Raw genomic sequence first — 22,266 nt, forward strand, 5'->3', positions numbered from 1 at the left:
TGTGACCCAAACAACTAAAACAAAACAAAAAAAGATTCCTCTAGGGCAGGGCCACAAAATGTTGTATGGAGGGCCGCAAATGGCCCTCGGGCTGCGAGTTTGAGACTCCTGACTTAGAGAATTCCATGAAGCTGTGAGTGTGGATCTTGTACATGGGATTCACTAAATTTATTTTCTAAACAATCAAGATCACTGTTCAAGTAAAACTTTTTTTTTAATAAAGAAATTTCTTTTTGCTATTTTATGCTATGGTAAAGTCAAAGTTTTTAATGGCATAATGGTGATGTGTAAGCTTTTAGAGATGAAAAATTTAATATTTAAGGTACTTGGCTTTTGTTATTAGCACTTTAGTGTCATTTGTCTGTGCTCTCAGCCTATGTATATATGAAGGTCCATCCCCAAGGCTGCAGAGTTAATGGCTGAAAATCTCTCTAATTTCCCATTCAAACTCTTGGCCAATCATAGGTATTGGCTGACTACAGACTTTGGCCCAGTTTGTTTCATTTCATTTGTTGTTCTTTCAATGGCCTCTGATGTCAGGGTGATTTTTTATTCCCTGCTTAAAGTACTGTGGAAAAGGAAGTCGTGACAGGCATGTGTGGCCTGCACAACCTGGCCTGTCTGCTCCATCTGGTCCATAAACCCTGAAATAGCAGGACCCTGTGGCTCAGCTGCCCGATGGTGTCAGAGGGGGTGCATACCTGGGACAATCCTGGTGCCTGTCACTTCTCACTAATAGTCCCATGTTTGTGTCTTCTCGAAGTGAGCATGCTATCCTTGTGCAGTCAGGAAGTCTTGTTGAGGGGACCATGGGACTGGAACTAAGGGATGATTGTTTAAAATTATATGGAGATTTTGTAACCCTGAGCACTGCCAGGTGTGACCCAAAAACCAAAAAAAAAAAAAAAAAAATTATATGGGGATTTTGTTTTATTATTTTGGTTGGTTTTCTTAAAATAAATTTTCATGATTTTTAAAGTTTGCTAATTTTATTTTACCCCATTTTAATTTTGTTTAGATCAAATGCATCTTTGACTAATAACCAGAACTTAATCCAAAGTTTAAAGGAAGATTTAAATAAAGTTAAAACGGAAAAAGAAGCAATCCAGAAAGATTTAGATGCCAAAATAATTGATATTCAAGAAAAAGTCAAGACTATTACACAAGTCAAAAAAATCGGACGTAGGTATAAGACGCAATATGAAGAACTGAAAGCTCAGCAAGATAAGGTATTTTGAAGCAATTTTCCTTTAAAATGTACTTTTATCTATTTTTACATTACTTGATGGTTACAGTTTATGTGTATATCAGGATAAGCAAAGAATTTCTATCAAGTGATAACACAATGGGTAGGGCATTTGCCTTACATGCAGTCAATTCAGATTCAATCCCTAATATCCTATGTGGTTCCCCAAGCTTACCAGGGTTAATGTCTGAGTACAAAGCTAGGAGAAATTCCTAAGCACTGCCAAATGCAGCTCAAAAAACAAAATGTAAAAAGAATTTGTACCCTTGTACTTAGTATTTAAACTTAATACTTAAATCTTTTCAAACATCACTTAAAACTGTCTATCACCAAAACCAAATTTTGTAGATCACGTTTTGTTAGCATCTGGGTTTTGATTCTGTCTTCGTTTTGGGGACAGGACTGAGAAGATTGGCAGTTTGGGTGAGCCACCACAGGCCTCAAGCCCCATTTGGACACACTGTGCGTTTGTTTCACCTCCAGGCACTATTCTGGCCTGTGGACCCTCTTGGCCACACTCAGCTAAAAGGGCCCAAAGACAAACACACCTCAGCCACCTCTACACTGCTCTGTCGGCCCAGCCTTGCCTGGTCTCAGTCCTGTTTCCAAACCCTCTCATTGATTTAACTGATTTTTGCTAATGACCTTATACATGTTTTTTAAAACTAAATTTTGTTTTGAATCTGAACTTTGTTTTTGATTCCCAACTTTGGTAACCCTGATATAATTATTTATTGTGCACATTATATGAGAAATATAATTTCTATGTTTTTATGCATTTTTAAAAATGCCAAATTCTTAGTTCTCAAAGTCAATCACCACTAGCACATTGATACGGGTATTTATTTTGGTTTGCTTTGGGGGGCACATTTAGCCTTGTAGTGCTCAGCGCTTATTCCTAGCTCTATGCTCAGAGGACACTCCTGGAGGGGTTCAGGGGACTAGGTAGAGTGCCTGGGATCAAACTTGTGTCAGGTAAGCGCCTTCTTTCTGTACTATGAAGCAGTCCCCGCTGATGTGTTTTTCTTTAGTTTTTGTATTTTTTCCCAACACAATATGTTCTTTTATAGTTTGCTTTTTTCACTTTACTCATTATTGTGAAATGTTTCTATGTCAAACATTCATCAGCAATGAATCATTTTGCCACCCTGGTTAATATGTTTTAATGGTAAAGGCTAACTTATGTAACAAAAACCTTTATGGACATTAAACTTGTCACATAGAGAATGGTTTTAGGAATTCCCTTAAAGACAGTCATTTCTTGCGATAAGCTCAGGGAAGAGAGTCAGCTATAAATGCTGAACTGTGTCTGGTCCTCTCAGGTCTTGGAGTCATCAGCTCAGTCTTCCGGAGACCACCAAGAGCATCATATCTCAGTCCAGGAGATGCAGGAGCTCAAGGACACATTGAGCCAGGCCGAGGCGAAGTCCAAGTCACTTGAGAGTCAAGTGGAGAATCTGCAGAAGGTCTGGGGGTGGGGAAGCTGTCCCCAAACTGCACCAAGTTTTGCTCATTCTCATGCTCATTACCCCCCCCCCCCCAATCTGAGCCCTTTCCCATGCTCACCTGGAGGTGGAGAGGGGGTCTGTGGCTGAGGATGATGGTGTCAGCACAGACAGTAACCCAGGATCGAACTTGAGGCTTTGTGCCTGACTCGATTCACCTGAGCTCTCTCAGGCCCAGCACATAGCTAGTTTACCCTTGGCTCATTTTATCTCTCTGTCCAATTTATCTTATTGTCTTTCTGGCTTAATGGCTCCACCACCACAGTTAAACTTCTGAAAGATTGCAGTTTCCTTCTGTCAGTGGAGTGTGTGCTTTCAGGTTGCTGGATTGAGCTCCACAGTGACTGTTTTGTTTTGCTTTTCTCCCACCTTTAAGACATTGTCTGAGAAAGAGACAGAGCTGAAGACTATGCAGGATCAGACAGTACAGCTGCAGGTTGACCTAGCCCGGCTCCGCCAGGACCTGCAGGACAGAAGCGCTCAGGAGGATCAGCTCCGGCAGCAGATTGCTGAGAAGGACGAGAAGACCAGGAAAGCCATCGTAGCCGCCAAGTCCAAGATTGCTCACTTGGCTGGTAAATTCTGGGTGCTGTGTAGTCAGACTTGAAATGAGATGGGAAAGATGCAGAGTGAATGCAGGGACTGTGAGGGTTGGCTATTTGAGATAGGATGATGGGGAAGCTGCAGTGAGTCCTGCCAAATACCCTTTGATCCAGCACTCAGACACTATTTCTTCTGCAAGAGTCAGGTTGATGCGGCCTGCATGCCAGACGCACCATTAACACCGTCTCAGCAGCCTATGTAATAAGGAGCTAGTTGTTGCTCTATTTTTGTGCCTTTGTTAGCTTATATAAAATGAAAACCCTGCAATTTATGGTGCCCTTACTTGAGGACAAATGGGAGACATAAGGGGCCTCCCAAAGGTTCCTGACACGATTTGGGGTGGAGTCTTTGATGGAATGTTTAGGGATGGTGGTGTTTTTGTTCCGAGACCTCAGATATATTCGTATTTCCATTGTTGGCTGAGAGTAACCTGAACGTACAATTGCCTCTAGGTGTGAAAGACCAGTTGACGAAAGAAAATGAGGAGCTGAAGCAGAGGAATGGTGCTTTAGACCAGCAGAAAGATGAGCTGGATGTGCGCATGACAGCCCTCAAGTCCCAGTACGAGGGCCGCATCAGCCGCCTGGAAAGAGAGCTCAGGGAACACCAGGAGCGGCACCTGGAGCAGAGGGACGAGTCGCAGGAGCCGAATAAGGTAATCCTACCATCTGCTCCCAGGGCTGGACATTCTCCCTTTGTGCAGCTAACTTGGAAGTCCCAGTCTGGGCACCGTTGTCAAAGTCATTTTTGACAAGACAGAATATTCATAAGAGCATCCCACATACCAGCTCTTGAGGGTGAAGGGGCTTCAGTGTGTCCTGGCACCATTGTCTGCCAATTTCTCTCAGCAGGCCCCAGAACAGCAGCGACAGATCACCCTGAAAACCACTCCTGCTTCAGGGGAGCGAGGAACGTAAGTCCTGCTTCTTCTACGCTCCTTCCCTGCTTGCTGCTTCTCTTGATGTCAGGCAGATTCTGGTTCTTTTGGGGGAGAAGGTCAAGTTCTGCCAAGGCACTAGCTAACCAGGACCATAGAACTGCCATGGCTCCCCAACGATACCCCAGTGCTTATTGCTCTTCCATCCGGGCTAGCTTGGTGGGTGGATGCTCCGTGGATAAAGTGATGCCCACTGAGCTTGGTTGCCATTCTCCTGCCTGCAAAGGCTGGAGCTGGGAACAACTCACTGCGTCTCACACAGTTGGAGGCTGCCCCCATCCTGGGTGCTCCTGTGCCGGCTTAAACTCAGAGCAAAGCCTCCTGAGGTCAAATTTTGAAATCTCTGAAAAGCAGAATATATAGAACTATACTCCCATTCTGAGCACGTTACAAGGCAGCCTTGGGAAAATCAGTGGGATCATCCAGATGTATGAAGGTAAAACATACAGGCAGCAGCACTTTGCTCTGTCTTGATGACATGCTCCCAGAATATTTGAGGGTAATGTTCATGGGCCCTTCCCAGTGCCAGCACTTCAGACCCGCCAACAGCCAATATCAAGCCAACACCCGTTGTGTCAACTCCGAGTAAAGTGACTGCTGCTGCCATGGCTGGAAACAAGTCCACCCCAAGGGCAAGCATCCGGCCCATGGTCACCCCTGCGACCGTCACCAACCCTACCACCACCCCGACAGCCACCGTCATGCCCACTACGCAAGTGGAGTCCCAGGAAGGTGAGATGCCCCATCACAGTGGGTGCTTCTGAGGGCAGGAAAAGGAAGTGATTGACGTTTGAAGGCTCTGCTTCCCTCCTCCTTTGCTTGAGATGAAATACACCCCATGACAGAGGGCACCTTCTCTCCCAAATTTCACTTGCTTTACTTTGCCTTTTTGGTTTGGTTTTTGGTCTACACCCAACTACGTTCAGGGCTGATTCCTGGCTCTGCAGTCAGGGATCATTTTTGGCAGGAATTAGGGACTGTAGTGGGGTTTAGGAATGTAACCCAGGTCAGTCATGTACAGGGCAAGTGCTATACTACCTCACTGGCCCCAGTTTTCACTTTTGAGGACTTAGAAAGATGGGACATGACCTGGGAAACAGTGACTCACCTCTTTGCTACAGACGCCACTTTTTCCCCAGGACTGGCCCCTTCACACTTTGCTCCAGTGTTTGTTTCTGTTCCATTTCTCATCATGACAGCCCCTGACATATTCTGTTCTGTTGAGCGTATGGCTTTGGGTTCCACACCATTGAGCTCCTGAAGGAAGAAGCTTGTTTCTGTGGTTAATCCCTTACTCAAATCTAGACTGAAATTCAGTCAAACTTTCTGAGGGGGAAGAAAAGTTCCTTAGATTCTTACCAGTGTTGGAACTTAGTCATTTACTCAAATTTTTAGTTTGTGTAAATGCAAAAAATTGAAGGGTATTTCTGCTGCTTTTGATAATATAGTCATCACATCAGATTACCAGTTAAGTTTAATATCTACTTAATACCAATTAGATATAGGCTTTAATAACGACTATAAAAACTTACTTGATCTTGTTTTTTTGTTTTTGTTTTTTAAAAACTTCATATATTTTGGTTTTGGAGCTACACCCGGCAGTGCTCAGAGTTCACTCCTGGCTCTGTACTCAGGGATCACTCTTGTGTTCAGGTGACCATATGGGATGACCAGGATTGAATCCAGGTTAACCTTGTACAATACTTAACCTCCATACTATCACTCCAGCCCCTTATTGGTTAGATTTTAAGTAGAACAATTGATGTAAGAACATTTCTGGGTTTTAGTTATTTCTGCCAGTAATTTCTATGTATTCAGTGCAGGTAGCCCAAGAAGCTAGACCCTGACCGCTCTCTTTCAACTCAGTATCCAAGATTCTTCACAGATGTTCTCGTGAAGTGAACCGGGGAATTGATCTCACTTTGGGAAGAGGAGACTCACCGTTTTCCCTCCTCCTTTCTTAGCTTTGCAGTCTGAGGGGCCTGTGGAGCACGTCCCGATGTTTGGTAGCACTAGCGGGTCAGTGCGTTCCACCAGCCCCAGTGTCCAGCCTTCGCTCGCTCAGCCCATCCTCACAGCTCCACAGCAGACCCAGACACAGGCCACTGCTTTCGTGCAGCCTACGCAGCAGAGTCACCCTCCAGTGGAGCTTGCAGGCCAGGAGCTATCTCCAGGGCTCGGAGATGGTGTTCAGAGCACCACATCAGAGCGGCCCCCCACCTCTACAACCCTGGTTGGCACAGGTGAGAGGAAGTCAGAGGAAGCAGCTTGGGGCTGTCTGTACCTAGGGACAGAGCCTAGTAGATGTTTTCCATTTTCCATCTCCTGGATGGTTTCCTCCCTGCAGGGCTTTACTTCCAGATTGCTTTCTTAGGAGTTATTTCCCAAATGAATTTAAATTTAAAGGTGCTACAACCTGTAGCTGTTATTTGTAATCAAATGCAGATTCTAAGAATTGAAAAGCATCATAAACAAGGATTGCCTATTTAAGCATCCAATTTGAATTTTTGTTACTGATTTTCCTGGAATTTATGAACTCTCAGACAGTATTTCTCACCCTTTTTTCCCCACTCTGATTTTGTTTCCTTCCTGTGGGCCTCCACCCTATCCCCGTCCTCTGGGTCCTCTGTCACATGCTACAGCCTTCTACTTAGGCGTCTCTGAGTTTTTGCATCCTTTTTTTTTTTTTTTTTTTTTTTTTTTAGTTTAGTTTTGCTCTGGAGCCACACTTAGCAGTTCTCAGGGTTTACTCCTGGCTCTGCTCAGGAATCACTGTTGGTGAGTTCAGGTGACCGTATAGGGTGCCAGGGATTGAACATGCAAGGCAAGTGCTCTCCTCTCTGTACCATCTCTCCAGAGTTATTAATGCAGTTTGCATTGTGGCCAGACGAATTTTTCGTTTGTTGAAATTACTCATAAGGCTCAAAGTCAAGGTGTCAATTGTGTGACTTTAAAGTTTCAGGTACCCCAAGTTCTTTGCCTAAACGGACACGTGAGGAGGAAGAAGACAGCACCATGGAAGCATCCGACCAAGTCTCTGATGAAGCAGTGGACTTGCCGCTTGCAAAGAGGTTAAAGACTGTCACCCCCGTGGGGACTGAGGTACATAACACCTTTATCACCAACAGAACAAGTTGTTTTGTCTGTGCCATCATGATTTTAAGGGGTGAGCCACCTTAAACATGCAAGGCCCTTATCCAAAAAAGTCTAACTGAACTTACTTTGGCCTCATACATTGCTGCTATTCTCAGTCATGTTTTTCTAGGCTTTGTATCTTTAATTTTCCTAATTCTCATTTCCATTTTCAGAGCATCATTTCAGGGTCCCTGGGTTAGCTGAGAAGAGCACATTCCCAGTGTTTTCAAGCGTCTATTTCATAATGCCTTAAACGTTCAATAATCAAATCTCCCTAGATATAGCCTTGCTGAGCTTGAGAATCACTGGCCACACTTTAAAAAATAAAACAATTAAAAAAATAAAACACAGTTAATAGAAACAAGTTTAATCCCATTTTAAAGTCAGTGCCCTGTTTTAATTCTTAGAATTAGAAAGTTGTGGGCTCAGGAACATTTTAAATTTATTTGCCCTATTTTCTCAGAAAAATTGTGTTTCTTTTCCAGAGGGTGAGTTGTGTATAGTCATTTCACTGTTAATCATTAGTGTTTCCAATTATTTCACATTTATATATTTTGTGTCCACACACTTAAGAAGGATGCAGTTCTATGTGTGAACTTCTGATGGATCTCATGAAGTAGATTGGTTTGCTGGGAAAATTAGCCTGCCAAGACCTGAGTGATTGATCATTCAAATCCTGTGCATTATGTGTGATTCAGGAGGAGACACTGGCCGAAGAAAGTACTGATGGTGAGGTGGAGACTCAAGGATACAATCAAGATTCTCAGGATTCCATTGGCGAAGTAAGTAAAGCACATGTGAGGTACCAGCAGAGGTACCAGCCTTTAGGAGTGAGACTAGCTGTGGCAAATGGAAAGAGCTTTTGGACATCAGCCATATTTTAAACACCCTTAAGTGTAAGAATATTACTTACCCTCTTTCCTCTCTCTGCCTTCTAAATTGGAGATTTGGCATCTAATAATAATATTTGTAGTTTAGCTCTGACTACTATTCACTGCTCTGCTAACTGTTGTTTAGAGAAGCTGGATTTTATTGAGTTCTTCATCTTAATAAGCCTGTGGGTTGCTGAAGACATTTGCCTATAGCATGTTCACAAACAGCTCAGGTACCAGATTACATCATCTTCAGCTTGTGGCATCTTTGTCTAGATCAGGGGTCTCAAACTCAATTTACCTGGGGGCCGCAGGAGGCAAAGTCGGGTGATCCTTGAGTGCAAAGTCAGTAGTAAGCCTTGAACATTGGGGGGTGTGACCCAAACAACTAAAACAAAACAAAACAAAAAAAGATTCCTCTAGGGCAGGGCCACAAAATGTTGTACGGTGGGCCGCAAACGGCCTATGGGCCGCAAGTTTGAGACCCCTGGTCTAGATGAATTTTGAGGGTAATTCTACTCTCAAGTTACTTATCTATATAAAATTAAATTGTCTCCAGTTGATCATAAGTAAATTCTAGTGCCTATGATGCCTTAAATTTTTTTTTTTTTTCATTTTCTTTGACTAAAAACAAGCTGGAACCCTCAATCTGCACTACTGTGAATGGCCTCGTTTTATTCATCACCTCTATATAACTGCTTTAAAACACTGTGAATCTCTTCTTTCACCAAAAGAATAATCTCACTAAAGTCTTTGCAAGACTGTTCCCCCATTTAGCATGGTTTTCTGGCATGGAATTGTAAGTGGACTTGGGGTTCTTTCTCTCACTTTTTGTTGTTGTTGTTGTTGTTGTGGTTTTTGAGTCACACCCGGCAGTGCTCAGGGGTTATTCCTGGCTCCATGCTCAGAAATTGCTCCTGGCAGGCACGGGGGACCATATGGGACACCGGGATTTGAACTTGAACCGATGACCTTCTGCATGAAAGGCAAATGCTATCTCTCCAGCCCCGGGGTTCTCTCTCTTACACTGTCTATTGATTGTCTGCCAGTTATTGTTTCTGATTTCCTGACAACACTTCCTTATAAGTGTTCTTTTCTTGAAATTGGTGTGGCACTTGAGGCCCATTTTAAGTTACACCATGAAAAAAAAAAAAGTTCCATAGAAACTTTATCTTTTTCCTGCAGTAAACATGATCTTTATGAGTGTTCACATGACTTTTCTGGCTTTATAAAAAATAGATTTGTGGAGTGTTTAACCAGAAAGTATTAATTTTTGGAATATATAAACAGTAAAAGTCAAATTAAGTTTATTCTGGTTAATAAAATGGTATATTGTGAGGAAATAGTTTAAACAAAGGAATTTTTATATACTTGATATCTTTACAGTGACTTCAAGGTTCAAGTTAGATGGATTTTTGGTTTACTTGTTTGTTTTTTAGTGGGGTTGAAGCATCTGAAAAAAGACAAATAGTTTAGGGACTGGTGCCACAGCACAGCAGGGAAGGCACTTGCCTTGTATGCAACCAGTCCAGGTTCCATCCTTGGCACCCCAAATGGACTCTGGATCCATCAAGAAGAGATCCCTGAGCTCAGAGTCAGGGCCCTGAGCACTGCCGTGTGGCCACTCCCCCAAAAGTTTATTTCAAATACAATATACATGTTTTGTTTAGTACTTTATGTAGTTTCCAGATTGCTCCTGGTTTGGGGGAAATACTCTTAGTTATTCATATATCAATGACCCCTTCTAATGTTCTGGGGCTATTTTGCCAACCTGAGCTCTTAAAATCCTGAAATAAATCTAGATCAAATTGAGATAAGTGTTCAATATACATTGTAATTTTGGGGCCGGAGAGGTGACGCTAGAGGTAAGGTGTCTGCCTTGCAAGCGCTAGCCAAGGAGAGACCGAGGTTCGATCCCCTGACGTCCCAAGCCAGGGGCAATTTCTGAGTGCTTAGCCAGGAGTAACCCCTGAGCATCAAACAGGTGTGGCTCCAAAAACAACAACAACAATATATATATATATATATTATATATATTACAATATATATTATATATATTACTATATATATTGTAATTTTAAGACATTGCAAAATTTTAGATGTTTAAAATGACTTGATTTTTTTTTTTTTTTTTGGTTTTTGGTTTTTGGTTCATACCCAGCAGCACTCAGGGGTTACTCTTGGCTCCACTCTCAGAAATCGCTCCTGACCGGCTCAGGGGACCATATGGGATGCCAGGATTCGAACCAATGACCTTCTGCATGAAAGGCACATACCTTACCTCCATGCTATCCATGCTATCTCTCCAGCCCCTAAAATGACTGAAATAATGCTTGGGTTATCTTAGTATGTTGTTAGAGTTAGTTTTGGCATCTGAGTGTGCTTTTTGTTCATATTTTTTCTTTATTTTTTCCCGTTTTATTATTCAGTGATGCATAATATGATTATAAGCAAACAGTAAAAAATATGTAAAGAAAGATTTACCCTTGTTTAGCTTGTATTTCATATAAACTCTCTTTTTTTTTTTTTGGTTTTGGTTTTGGTTTTTGTGTCACACTCGGCAGCGCTCAGAGGTCACTCCTGACTGCTCGAAAACCACTCCTGGCAGGCTCGGGACCATGTGGGATGCCGGGATTCAAACCACCATCCTTCTGCATGCAAGGCAAATGCCCTACCTCCATGCTATCTCTCCGGGCCCTTCAGATAAACTCTTTTCTGGAAAATCAGATTTTTAAAAATAAGCACTTACTAGTACTTTAGTAATTTGTGGTCTTATCATATGTCTGTGCTCACTTAAAAAGATTCTATTTTTTGTTGTTGAAGGGTGTCACGCAAGGGGACTACACCCCCATGGAAGACAGTGAAGAGACCTCCCAGTCTCTCCACATTGACCTTGGCTCACTGCGGTCTGATCAGCAGACATCTGCTTCCTCCCAAGAGGGCCAGGGCAAAGGGGATGATGTCATCGTGATTGACAGCGACGATGAAGAGGAGGAGGACGATGAGAATGATGGAGACCATGAGGTACAGTGTGGCTTGTCTGATTCTGGATTCAAGGAGATACTATAATTGAAATGACAAATGCACGTTCCATAAATTCTGATTTGCTGGGGCCGGAGAGACAGCATGGAGGTAAGGCATTTGCCTTGCGTGCAGAAGGACGGTGGTTCGAATCCCAGCATCCCATATGGTCCCCCGTGCCTGCCAGGAGTGATTTCTGAGCATAGAGCCAGGAGTAACCCCTGAATGCTGCCGGGTATGACCTAAAAAAAAAAAAGAAAGCATTCTGATTTGCTGTTGCTCTAAATAGATTATTTACCCTTTCTAATCCAGTCTAATTCTGGATGCTAGGGATTTAATATGGAGCAGCTATGTGCAAGGAAAAAGTGTCCTCCCTGCTATATTGTCGCTCTAGCCAAGATAATACAGATATTGAGGCACTTAACTTTATTTGAATCCCAGCAACCCATAGGGCACCCTGAGCACTGCTGGGTGCGGCCAAAATTGTAAAAGTTGAGTATCAAACAGTGCTTCAAGAAAAGTAGTTTTTTAGGGACCGGTGCAGTGGTGCTAGAGATAATGCATCTGCCTTGCAAGTGCTAGCCTAGGACAGACCGCAGTTCTATCTCCCGGTGTCCCAAGCCAGGAGCAATTTCTGAGTGCATAGCCAGGAGTAACCCCTGAGCATCAACAGGTGTGCCCCTCCAAACCCCCCCAAAAAAAGAAAAGTAGGGTTTTTTGGGGTTTTTTTGGTTATTTTTTGTTTTAGGGGCCACACCCAGCAGTGCTCAGGGGTTACTCCTGGCTATCTGCTCAGAAATAGCTCCTGGCAGGCACGGGGGACCATATGGGACACCAGGATTCCAACCAACCACCTTAGGTCCTGGCTCGGTTGCTTGCAAGGCAAACACCACTGTGCTATCTCTTCGGCCCCCAGAAAAGTAGTTTTTTTAATTGCTACTGAACTCTAGGATGTGTTTCTAAGTTAATTAAACTTAAATTTACATCTTTTATTTGGGAGCCATACCCAGCAGTGCTTAGGGCTGACTCCTGACTTTGTGCTCATGTATCAATCTGGGTCAATCTCATGTAAGACCAGTGCCCTTGTCCTGAGTTTCCAGCCCTCTAGTTGATCTTCAGTATCAATATCTGACTCCCTGATCTTGTTTCTGGAGTTATTATCAGTAATTCAGCTATGCCACTGGGAACAAGCTTTATGTGCAACTTAATTATTTTGAGAATTGATCTATATAATCAGATAACTTAAAAATAATAAGTTTTGGGGCCGGAGAGATAGCACAGCGGTGTTTGCCTTGCAAGCAGACGACCCAGGACCTAAGGTGGTTGGTTTGAATTCCAGCGTCCCATATGGTTCCCAGTGCCTGCCAGGAGCTATTTCTGAGCACATAGCCAGGAGTATCCCCTGAGCACAGCTAGATGTGATCCAAAAACCAAAAAAATAATAGTAATAGTAAGTTTTGTGTTGTGTTGCCTATCTTGGTCAGGTAATGTGGCTCTACAAACATATCTGACACATTAGAAACTTAGGATCACAGTGTACCGTTCAGTGCTTTTGCTGAAGAAGTGAAGCCTTCAAACTACTTCCAGGGGAGCATTTCAGAGTAGGGTAGACTGAGGCGGCGCATTCCTGAGGCCTCAGTTTGATGCTGGCCACTGACTGACCCTTCCCCTCCTGGACAACTCCTGGGCTTCTGGACAGCAGAAGGTCCTGCTCTCGGTCTGTGCTTACCCTCATGATCTTTTCTAGGACTATGAAGAGGATGAAGAAGAGGAGGATGATGACGAAGATGACACAGGAATGGGAGATGAGGGGGATGATAGTAATGAGGGCACAGGCAGCGCAGATGGCAACGATGGCTACGAGGCCGATGATGCTGAGGTGAGTGCGGGCACCGGCACCCCTGTTCTGAGGATGAAGTGGGAGGTGGTTTGGTTTGTCATTCTCTTGGTTAGGGGGTGGGAGGTCACACCATTCAGGGATTATTCCTGGCTGTGTTCATACTCTGATCAAACCCTGATTGACTGTGAGCATGTCAAGTATCCAACCTGCTGCAATATGGCGCTGGACCTTGCTAGCTCGCTTGTTCTCTCTTTTTTTAAGAAAACTATTTGAGGGGTCAGAGAAATTAGATAGAGCCTCAGACAAGTCCAGTTCAATTCCAGACATTGCATATTGGTCCCTCAACTACCATCAGCACCGATTCCTAAGCACTGCCTAGTATGGCTTAAAAGCAAACAAGCAAAAAAGAAAAGATGTAATTTATTTGCTCTCAGTTAACTTTTTTGTCTTTCTCCTGTATTTAGGGCGGTGTTGGGACGGACCCCGGCACAGAAACGGAAGAGAGCCTGGGTGGAGGGGACGGCAGTCAGAGAGCTGCAGATTCCCAGAATAGTGGTAAGGATGTATTTATTCCTGATAATGTTTCTAACAGGAAACCTTGTTCATCATCATATAGTCAGTAAAATTGGGTTCCTATTTTGGCCAGCAGGATCTTCTCTCCTCACACTGTCTTTTCAGCCTCATTAGACCATGCTAAGACTCGGCCCTTGGAAAATTTAGGAAGGATTAAGGTCTGGACGGTCTTACCGCAGTGGAGCAGTTAGTTCAAGCAAGAAACATTGATTTCATCAACCTAATGTACTCTTTTTTTTTTTTTTTTTTTTTTTTTTTTTTTGGTTTTTGGGCCACACCCGGTAACGCACAGGGGTTACTCCTGGCTATGCGCTCAGAAGTCGCTCCTGGCTTGGGGGACCATATGGGACGCCGGGGGATCGAACCGCGGTCCGTCTCCTAGGCTAGCGCAGGTAAGGCAGGCACCTTACCTCCAGCGCCACCGCCCGGCCCCAACCTAATGTACTCTTATGATTTTTTTATGTGGGTATTAGCTTTGCAATACCACTGGTAGTATCTGGGAGTTGAACATCCCCAGGTCAGGCCTTCCCCTTGAACTGTCTCCCTGACTATGTTTTGGCCCTTGATAATCTTCCAAGGAGAATCCCTAGGTGGAGGCTAGGGTCAACAGGAGAGTTAATTCTGTGTCATTTGCTGTAGACAGCAAAAGATGATGGAAAACACAGAAATCATTTCTATTGTAGAATTCAATTTTTCAGTGCATTGAAGGACTTGATGACCATCAATTTGTTTTGTTTTGTTTGGGGGCCACCCACAGCAGTGCTCAGGGTGAGAGCAAAGCTCACTCCTGGTGATGCTTGGGGCTTATTCCTGACTCTGCACTCGGTGATCACTCTTGGTGTGTTCAGGAGACCATAGGGGATGCGGGGGATTGAATGCAGGTTAACTTTGTGCAACACAAGTGCCCTCCCAGCTGTGTTGTCTTTAGCCCCACTATATTGAGCCCCAGCTTAGTACAGTAAAACTGAAAGTATTTTTAGGCTAATAGGAAAACAGTGTATCTGAATGACTTTAGGGATCCTATGGGTTTAGGAATATAAGATACATGTTGTCTTTTTTGTTTGTTTTTGATTCTTGAAAATCTTTTTAGTCTTCTCCACTGACCATCCCAAATCTAAACCATCAATACATACTTTTAAAATGTTCCCTGTCTAAGGTTCTGGCTGATCCATGTCTACTGGGGTGGGGTGGGGGTGCATCCCACAGGTGCATATGGCACCCTCTGTCAGTGGGTCCCAGGAGTTCAGGCCTATGCTCTGCTTAGGAAACAGCCCCACTCTCTGAGGCTCTGTACCCTCTGTACTCTGAGGCAAGTACCCTTCTGAAATTTGTTAAGAGAATGAATGAAATGAATGAACATTAAATCATATAGGGACCTAATTAGCAAATGAGGAGAGAGAACTGATACTTTTATAAAACACTTTGTAAATTTGAGAACTACTCTTTGTCACATAGTTGCTATAGAAACAAAATATTTTTTCTTTTTGTTTCTTTAGGTAATAACAAAAACTGGATCTTTTGAGGACAATTGTACTAACAAAGTTTTTAGTAGATGTCCTTTAAATAATTTTTTTCCCTTTTTTGTTTTTGGGTCACATCTTGTGGTGCTCAAGATTTATGCCTGGGTCAGATTACTCTTGTGGACTCGGGGCACATTCTGAGGTGCCAGGAATCAAATAATGCAAATGTCCAACCCACTGTACTGTCCCTCTGTCCCCATACAGACAGTTCTATTTTATAGTCAAGCAAAAATGGTCTTCACTAAAATTTAGTGAATAGAATGGGTACCTTGCTACAGGCTACAGAAAATATTTTGGGTAACTCTTAATTCATTGACTTCTTAATTTTTGCAGTAACCAATAGAATTAGGCATCATGAAGAATCTAAAACAAAAACAGAATCAGAGAGCTGGAATGGGGAGGCCACTTGGCCTTGCACATGGCTAACCCAGGTTCAATCCCCGACATCACATATAGTCCTCGAAACGCTGCCAGAAGTAACAGAAGTAGCCCCTGAGTACTGTCTGGTATGGCCCCAAAGCAAACAAAACACAAGCAGAATGAATAAACAAAAAACAAAATGCTCCAAACAGCTCTGAGACTTCCTTCTTTGGTAGGGAGAGGGACCTCCCAAACAGTGCGCCAAGAATGTGGGTGACCGTGTGGTGTCTGGGATTGAACTAGGGTCTGTGTGCAAGACCCATGTTTGGTCCACCCATGGCCCCAGCCCTTCCCTTTCACAAGATGCCCTTCAGTTTCTGGCCCAGGCATCTTAGTGGCTATCCAAATTGCCAGGTCCTGGCTTCTGACTCTTTCTTTCTCCTTGACTACGTCTGTGAGAAGTTGTGATGAGAGGCTTGGCCTTCTGGGTAATTTGCCATTAATATTGTAAACAATTGTGTGAACTACATGAAGTCAGGTGGCTCTTTAACCCACTATCAGGCTAAATCCTTAGGGGGATGGTGCAAATTACTATCTCCCTATGGTCAACCAAAGAAGATTGGATGGGCTTGCTGTTGGCCCAGTGTGGTCCGACCCTTGGGTGCAGGTGCATGGCTGAGCACAAATGTCTTTCCCTAGGTGATGGGAATTCGGCCTCAGGAGACGCCTCTTTTCCCCAAGAAATCTCGAGAGACCAGCAGCCATCCTCTGCTTCTGAGCGGCAGATGCCTCGAGCACCCCAGTCACCCCGGCGCCCCCCCCACCCACTTCCCCCGAGACTCACTATCCATGCCCCCCCACAGGAGTTGGGGCCACCTGTGCAGGTACATCTGTGACTCCTGCAGACTCTTTCCCACTGCTTTTCCTCTCAGACAACAAGTGAACATCCTCATGTTTGGGCTTTATAGTGGGAAGGTGGGCTCCCTGAGGGGAGCTCCTGAGGGCACTCAGCTAGCTGACTCGGGTTCAGTGCCAAGGACCCTCCCAGTGGCAAAACATTTATACTTGAAATTTAATCATGAATAACTTTTGTTACGTATTAGAAAAAAGTCTCAGAATTTTGTCCTTTCATTCTCAATTGAAAAGTAGTAGCTTTGAACCTAGATGTATTCCATACAGGCATACCTGAGCCTGGGTGTGAACATTGGCTGATGTTCTGTTGAAGGCTGGGGGCTCCCACATGCAGTGCCCGGGTCTGGTCCTGGTCCTGGCAGTGTGGGAGCCACAGTGTGGTCCCAGGAGCTGAGCTGGCCCTCCCACTGCACCGCCTGTTACCAGGATTTAGAACTAGCTCCTGGCTCTGGATCAGTATTTTCGGCTTTTGTTTTTTCTTGTTTGAAGTTTTTTGTTTTGGTGCCATGACCAGAGGTGCTCAGGACCTCCTCAGGGATCACTTCCTGCAAAGACTTGGGAGGCCTTTAAGGATATTGGGGATCAAACCCGGGTCTGCCTCAAGCAAGGCAAGTGCCCTCCCCACTGTGCTATCACTCTGGTTCTAGTTAATATTTTGTATGCTAGTAAGTATTCAAGTCCCTACAACTAAAAGTTGGCCGCTGTTTGAAAGTGCTTTCTTTGGGCTATGATCATTATTTTCCTAAGAAGAGACTGCAGGTGGCCTTCCTAACATCTGGGATGTTCTTGAGAGGGGCAGGATAAGCCATGTCTCTTTGGTCACTGCTGTGTCTATTTCACTGCCTAATTCCTCACAACAAATCCTGTGTCTTTGTTGACCAGAGAATCCAGATGACTCGCAGGCAGTCTGTCGGCCGTGGCCTACAGCTGACTCCAGGGATCGGTGGCATGGTAGGTCCTGGCCTTTTGTGACATACCCGGAGGGATTGCTCAGCCTCTGTTTGGCCCAACTTGCTCCAAACCTGCTTCCACAGTCCCTATTCTCTGGTTCTGTTTCAGCAGCAGCATTTTTTTGATGATGAAGACAGAACTGTTCCCAGTACTCCAACTCTGGTGGTGCCACATCGAACTGATGGCTTCGCTGAAGCGATTCAGTAAGTCAGTGAAAGGGAAACCTTTTGGGATCCATGATTCTTCCCTGTGCCTCCCTACTTAGATCCATTGAACTGAATCTGCTTCCTGGGGAGTCTTTCCTGCATACTGAGTGTTTGGGGTTAATGTGTGAAGATTAAACCGGTTTTGATACACAGCCCCTTCCATCAGAGGTGGGAAAGTGTTAAAACAAAGGCAGTAAATAGCATGGCAGATGTTTATCACAGGCATCTTAGTGCCCAGTCTACAAGCTCCCATAAATGTCCAGGGAGCTGCTGTGTCCCTACTAGTCAGCAGCAATTTCTCAAGAGTTCGCACTCGGGCTTTTCCACATGAAATGTAAACATCTGCCTCTCTGGACTGGAAAAGAAGAGTCCCTAGAAAGCAGCCAGCCAGCCAGTCAAGTACAGGGGAGCAGAGCGGTTGACAGAGATGACTTTTTGTGCCCTGTGTTGTGAGCAAGAAAACAAATATTTGTATCACTTTTTTTGAGCACTTCAGGGATGCGTTTCTAGCCATGGCCATCAGCCCATGGATCTTTTCTGAGTCACCAGAGGCATCTGGCTAGTGAATCTTTCCCCCTAAAGAAGTGAGCTCATTTCTTCTGAGGAGTAAAAATCAGCCACCCTAAGCCTTCAGTTCAGGTTGCCTTCAGTTCAGTCCCCTGGAGTGATCCAGGCAAGGAGGTGCTTTTTTTCTGTGAAACAGTTACATACTAAGTTCTAATTTCAAATTTAAATTCACTAAATTCACCAGCAGCAGGGGTTCACGTGACAATCCTTCTGTGACTTTCCTCCCATTAAAGTCTCTTTGCCCTCTTTTGTTCTGATCATGTGATTTAAACAAGATAAAGTATAAATTGCATCATATCTGGTTTCTTTGTTGTGTTTTTTTTTTAATCTATGTAGTTCCCCACAAGTTGCCGGTGTTCCCCGATTCCGCTTTGGGCCTCCTGAAGATATGCCACAGACCAGTTCCAGCCACTCAGATCTGGGCCAGCTTGCTTCCCAAGGAGGCAAGTAGCTGTGATGCTTGGGGGAGAAGAGTTTCACATCATTTTCACCTGGTCCATTGTGATCCTTTCCCACTAAGTTCTTTGTTGTTGTATTTACACCATGTGTTTATTGTAATGACATGAATTCCTCCTACTCAGGAGGAATTTCCTTTGCCTCCCTCCTTTCCTATAGCCTGACAGGAGGCATGTCCACTGTGACTGGAGCTGAGCAATATTCTGCCGAGCATGTGCTGCCCATTCTCGGCCCATGTGTCGACTAATCAGCACATAAGTTGACCCACTATTTTACTACTGAGAATGATGCAGCTGTGAACATAGTGTGTAGCGTCTTTACAAATCATTTTCCCATAGCCTTGGAATAAGTGTCCACAGGTGGGATTGGGATTGTGAATCAGAATGTATTAGCTTGTTTAAATTTTTGAGAAATCTCTGCTGTTTTTTGTATGTGCTCTACCAGTTGACATTCCTGTCAGCAGTCTGAAGGTCCTTTTTCTTTGTGTCCTCACCAGCACTCAGTACATTCCAAATGCAGAGGTCATTTTAAGGTGTGGTGTGGTATCTCAATTTTTTCCTAAATGACAGTGAACATTATTGTTTGGGGGCCATACCTGGCTCTGCACTCAGGGATCACTGGCAGTGTTTGGGGGACTATCTGGAGTACAAGGGAAAGAATCCTGATTGGCTGACTGCAAGGCAAAAGCACCTTACCTGCTGAACATTGTTTTTGGTTTTTGGGCCACACCCGGAGGTGCTCAGGGTTTTCTCCTGGTTGTCTGCTCAGAAATAGCTTCTGGCAGGCACGGGGGACCATATGGGACACCGGATTCGAACCAACCACCTTAGGTCCTGGATCGGCTGTTTGCAAGGCAAACACCCCTGTGCTATCTCTCCTGGCCCTGTTTTTTTTTTTGTTTTGTTTTGTTTTTATGTGCTTATAGGCCATCTGTATATTGTCTTTGGATAAATGTTCAGTTCTTTTGCTCCTTTTTTGTTGTTGTTGTTGAGCTATGTATTTCAGATATCAACCCTTTGTTGATAGGTATATGACATGAAAATAGTCTCCCAATTTATAGGTCCCTCTTTTTTTTTTTTTTTTTTTTTTTTTTTTTTTTGGGTTTTGGGTTTTGGGCCACACCCTGTGCCGCTCAGGGGTTACTCCTGGCTATGCGCTCAGAAGTTGCTCCTGGCTTCTTGGGGGACCATATGGGACACCGGGGGATCGAACCGCGGTCCGTCCTAGGCTAGCGCAGGCAAGGCAGGCACCTTACCTCCAGCGCCACCGCCCGGCCCTAGGTCCCTCTTTTTATTTGTTTCTTTTTGCGGGGCATTTTTGGGCCAGACCTGGTGATTCTTAGGGATTACTCCTGGCTATGCACTCCTAGCTTGAGGGACCATATGGGACGCCGGGGGATTGAACCATCTGGAGCGAGGTCTGTCCTAGGTCAGCCGAATGCAAGACAAATGCCCCTACCACTGCGCCATTGTTCCAGCCCCTATTTCAGTTTCTTTTCCTTTATAAAAGCTTTTAAAGTTGATATAGTCCCATCTGTTTTTCCGTTTATTACGTTTGTTTCCCTTGGAGTTCAATCAAATCTCTGTGGCCTAAGTCAAAGGCTTACTCCTGGCTCTGCACTCAGTGATTACTTCTGGTGGGCTTGGGACACCATAGGGGATGCCAGGGATAGAACCTGGGCCAGCCAAGTGCAAGGCAAATGCCCTCATTGCTATATTATCTCTCCAGCCATGTTTGGGTCTCAATATGCAAATCTTTAATTCATTTGGAGTTCTTCTGTGAGGTAAAGTTTTTGTAGTCTTGTGTTTTATAGATTTTTGGGGTGTTTGTTGTTGGTTTTTTTTGGGGTGGTTTTTTTTTTTTTTTTTTTTTTTTGGCACGTCTCTAGTTCTCAGTTCTCTTAGCACTCTTTGTTGAGGAGGCTTTCCCTTCATTATGTATTGTCTATCTTGTTTGTCACAGATTAAGTGTCCATTTATGTATGGTCTTATTTCTGGGCTCTTCCATTCCACTGGTCTTTTTTTGATTATGTAGTTCAAAGTCACATGATCTGTATTTTCATGACATTATAGAATTGTTTGATTTCTTTGAAAATTGCCTTTGGCATTTTAGTTGGGATCACATAGCAATTCTTGGATGGAGCACTTAGAGATTTCTCTATATATGTGTCCTATACAAGAAAGAATATGTTTTGTCTCTTTTCCAGTAAGATTCATTTCATTTACTTTCTTTACTCAATTGCTCAATCATTCTCTGACTGTTAATACCTTGTGACACATCGCAGTAGCTAGTGCACACCCTCATCTCTTTTGAGATTCTTCTGAGTCGCACTGGCTTATCTCCATCCCTCTGTGGGGTTTTCCTTCTCACCATCATGAAAGTGTCAGTAGCTTCAGTCTCAGGTGAAAACTGATCCTGTATTTCCTTTGTGTCCTCACGGACTTGTGTTCATTGTTCAAGTACATTTGCTGTACCTTATTCGTTGTCTTCATTCACTATCATGAGTCTTAAACTGTCCATTTGGCTCTTCTTTTCTTTGTCATCAAGTTTGATTTTTGAGGGCAACTTTGTCTTCATGCAAGTACTTGTGCTGCTAACACAAGTTGAACCCTGGTGCCACGACACATATTAGGATAGTACTATGGGGCATCTCACTTGTAATCTCAGAGTAAAGCTTCCAGGAGATAACTCTGTGGCTTAGGACCAGCTTCAGACCCTGAGTTTAGTTGTTCCCTGGTGAGGGAGTGGAGGGAATGGATTTCCTTCCAGTTTTCTTATTCATCCTTCCACTGCATTTAGCTTCTTAAAATTCATTTTTTTTCCAGCAGGTGGCACTGTGGCCCTATCACTTGTTTCTCGGGGCCTTGGGGTGAGGCAGAGTTGGAGTTGGGTCGACCCCCGAGTTTCCCTTTCATGTCTGTGCCAGTGGACATCGCTGTCCATTTCTCCGGCTTCCCAGACCTGGTCCCTCTCCAGAATCCTCCTAGTAATCCTCACCCAGGTGTCTGCTCCCTCTGGGGTTGTCTAGGGTAGGGTTAGGGGGCCCCTGGGCCTGCTGCCATTTGGGGTTCAGTGTCTGGTTTCAGTCCAGACTGTGACCCCCAGGGTCCTGCAAACCATGTGTCCACACAGTCCTGTGAAGCCTGGACCATGGCAGGCACTTTGAGAGGCTCTAGAGACTCAACTCTGTCATAGTGACCTGGGCCTCCCTTACCTCCTTGTGCTGTGCTTCCAGCCAGGGGCTGCAGGTGGTTGGTGGTTCAGACGCCCTAGATAGAAGCCGCACATTGTCGAGGGTGAGTTTTTGGCTACATTTGAAGGGCATCCTGCTTTGATACTTTCTTTTTCCTTAGTCTTGGTAGTCCACAGTAAACTCACGAGATTTTTGATTTACATGTAATCAGCAAGAAACTGTTCTGGTGCCTTTTTGTTTTTTGTTTTTTTGGGTCACACCTGGCAGCACTCAGGAGTTGCTCCTGGCTCTATGCTCAGAAATTGCTCCTGGCAGGCTCGGGGGACCATATGGGATGCCGGGATTCGAACTACTGGCCTTCTGCATGCA

At 44.3% G+C, this 22,266-nt stretch overlaps 1 protein-coding gene across 3 annotated transcripts in view; it reads left to right on the forward strand.

Moving 5' to 3' along the window:
• TPR (translocated promoter region, nuclear basket protein) overlaps positions 1–22,266 on the forward strand; it is a 73,296-nt gene that overhangs the window by 44,109 nt on the left and 6,921 nt on the right. The window contains exons 32-47 of one of the 3 annotated variants that reach the window (XM_049776382.1): positions 1,019–1,229; positions 2,569–2,712; positions 3,128–3,326; positions 3,807–4,009; positions 4,203–4,267; positions 4,815–5,023; positions 6,256–6,534; positions 7,248–7,393; positions 8,125–8,208; positions 11,122–11,322; positions 13,067–13,198; positions 13,624–13,714; positions 16,312–16,496; positions 17,407–17,475; positions 17,584–17,678; positions 18,585–18,691. In XM_049776382.1, coding sequence (XP_049632339.1) covers positions 1,019–1,229; positions 2,569–2,712; positions 3,128–3,326; positions 3,807–4,009; positions 4,203–4,267; positions 4,815–5,023; positions 6,256–6,534; positions 7,248–7,393; positions 8,125–8,208; positions 11,122–11,322; positions 13,067–13,198; positions 13,624–13,714; positions 16,312–16,496; positions 17,407–17,475; positions 17,584–17,678; positions 18,585–18,691 — 2,420 coding nt within the window. The remainder of the gene's footprint in view (positions 1–1,018; positions 1,230–2,568; positions 2,713–3,127; positions 3,327–3,806; positions 4,010–4,202; positions 4,268–4,814; positions 5,024–6,255; positions 6,535–7,247; positions 7,394–8,124; positions 8,209–11,121; positions 11,323–13,066; positions 13,199–13,623; positions 13,715–16,311; positions 16,497–17,406; positions 17,476–17,583; positions 17,679–18,584; positions 18,692–22,266) is intronic. The other 2 variants (XM_049776384.1, XM_049776383.1) reach the window with 2 other exon arrangements.

The sequence above is a fragment of the Suncus etruscus genome, chromosome 7 (assembly GCF_024139225.1).
Source record: "Suncus etruscus isolate mSunEtr1 chromosome 7, mSunEtr1.pri.cur, whole genome shotgun sequence".
Taxonomy (NCBI): domain Eukaryota; kingdom Metazoa; phylum Chordata; class Mammalia; order Eulipotyphla; family Soricidae; genus Suncus; species Suncus etruscus.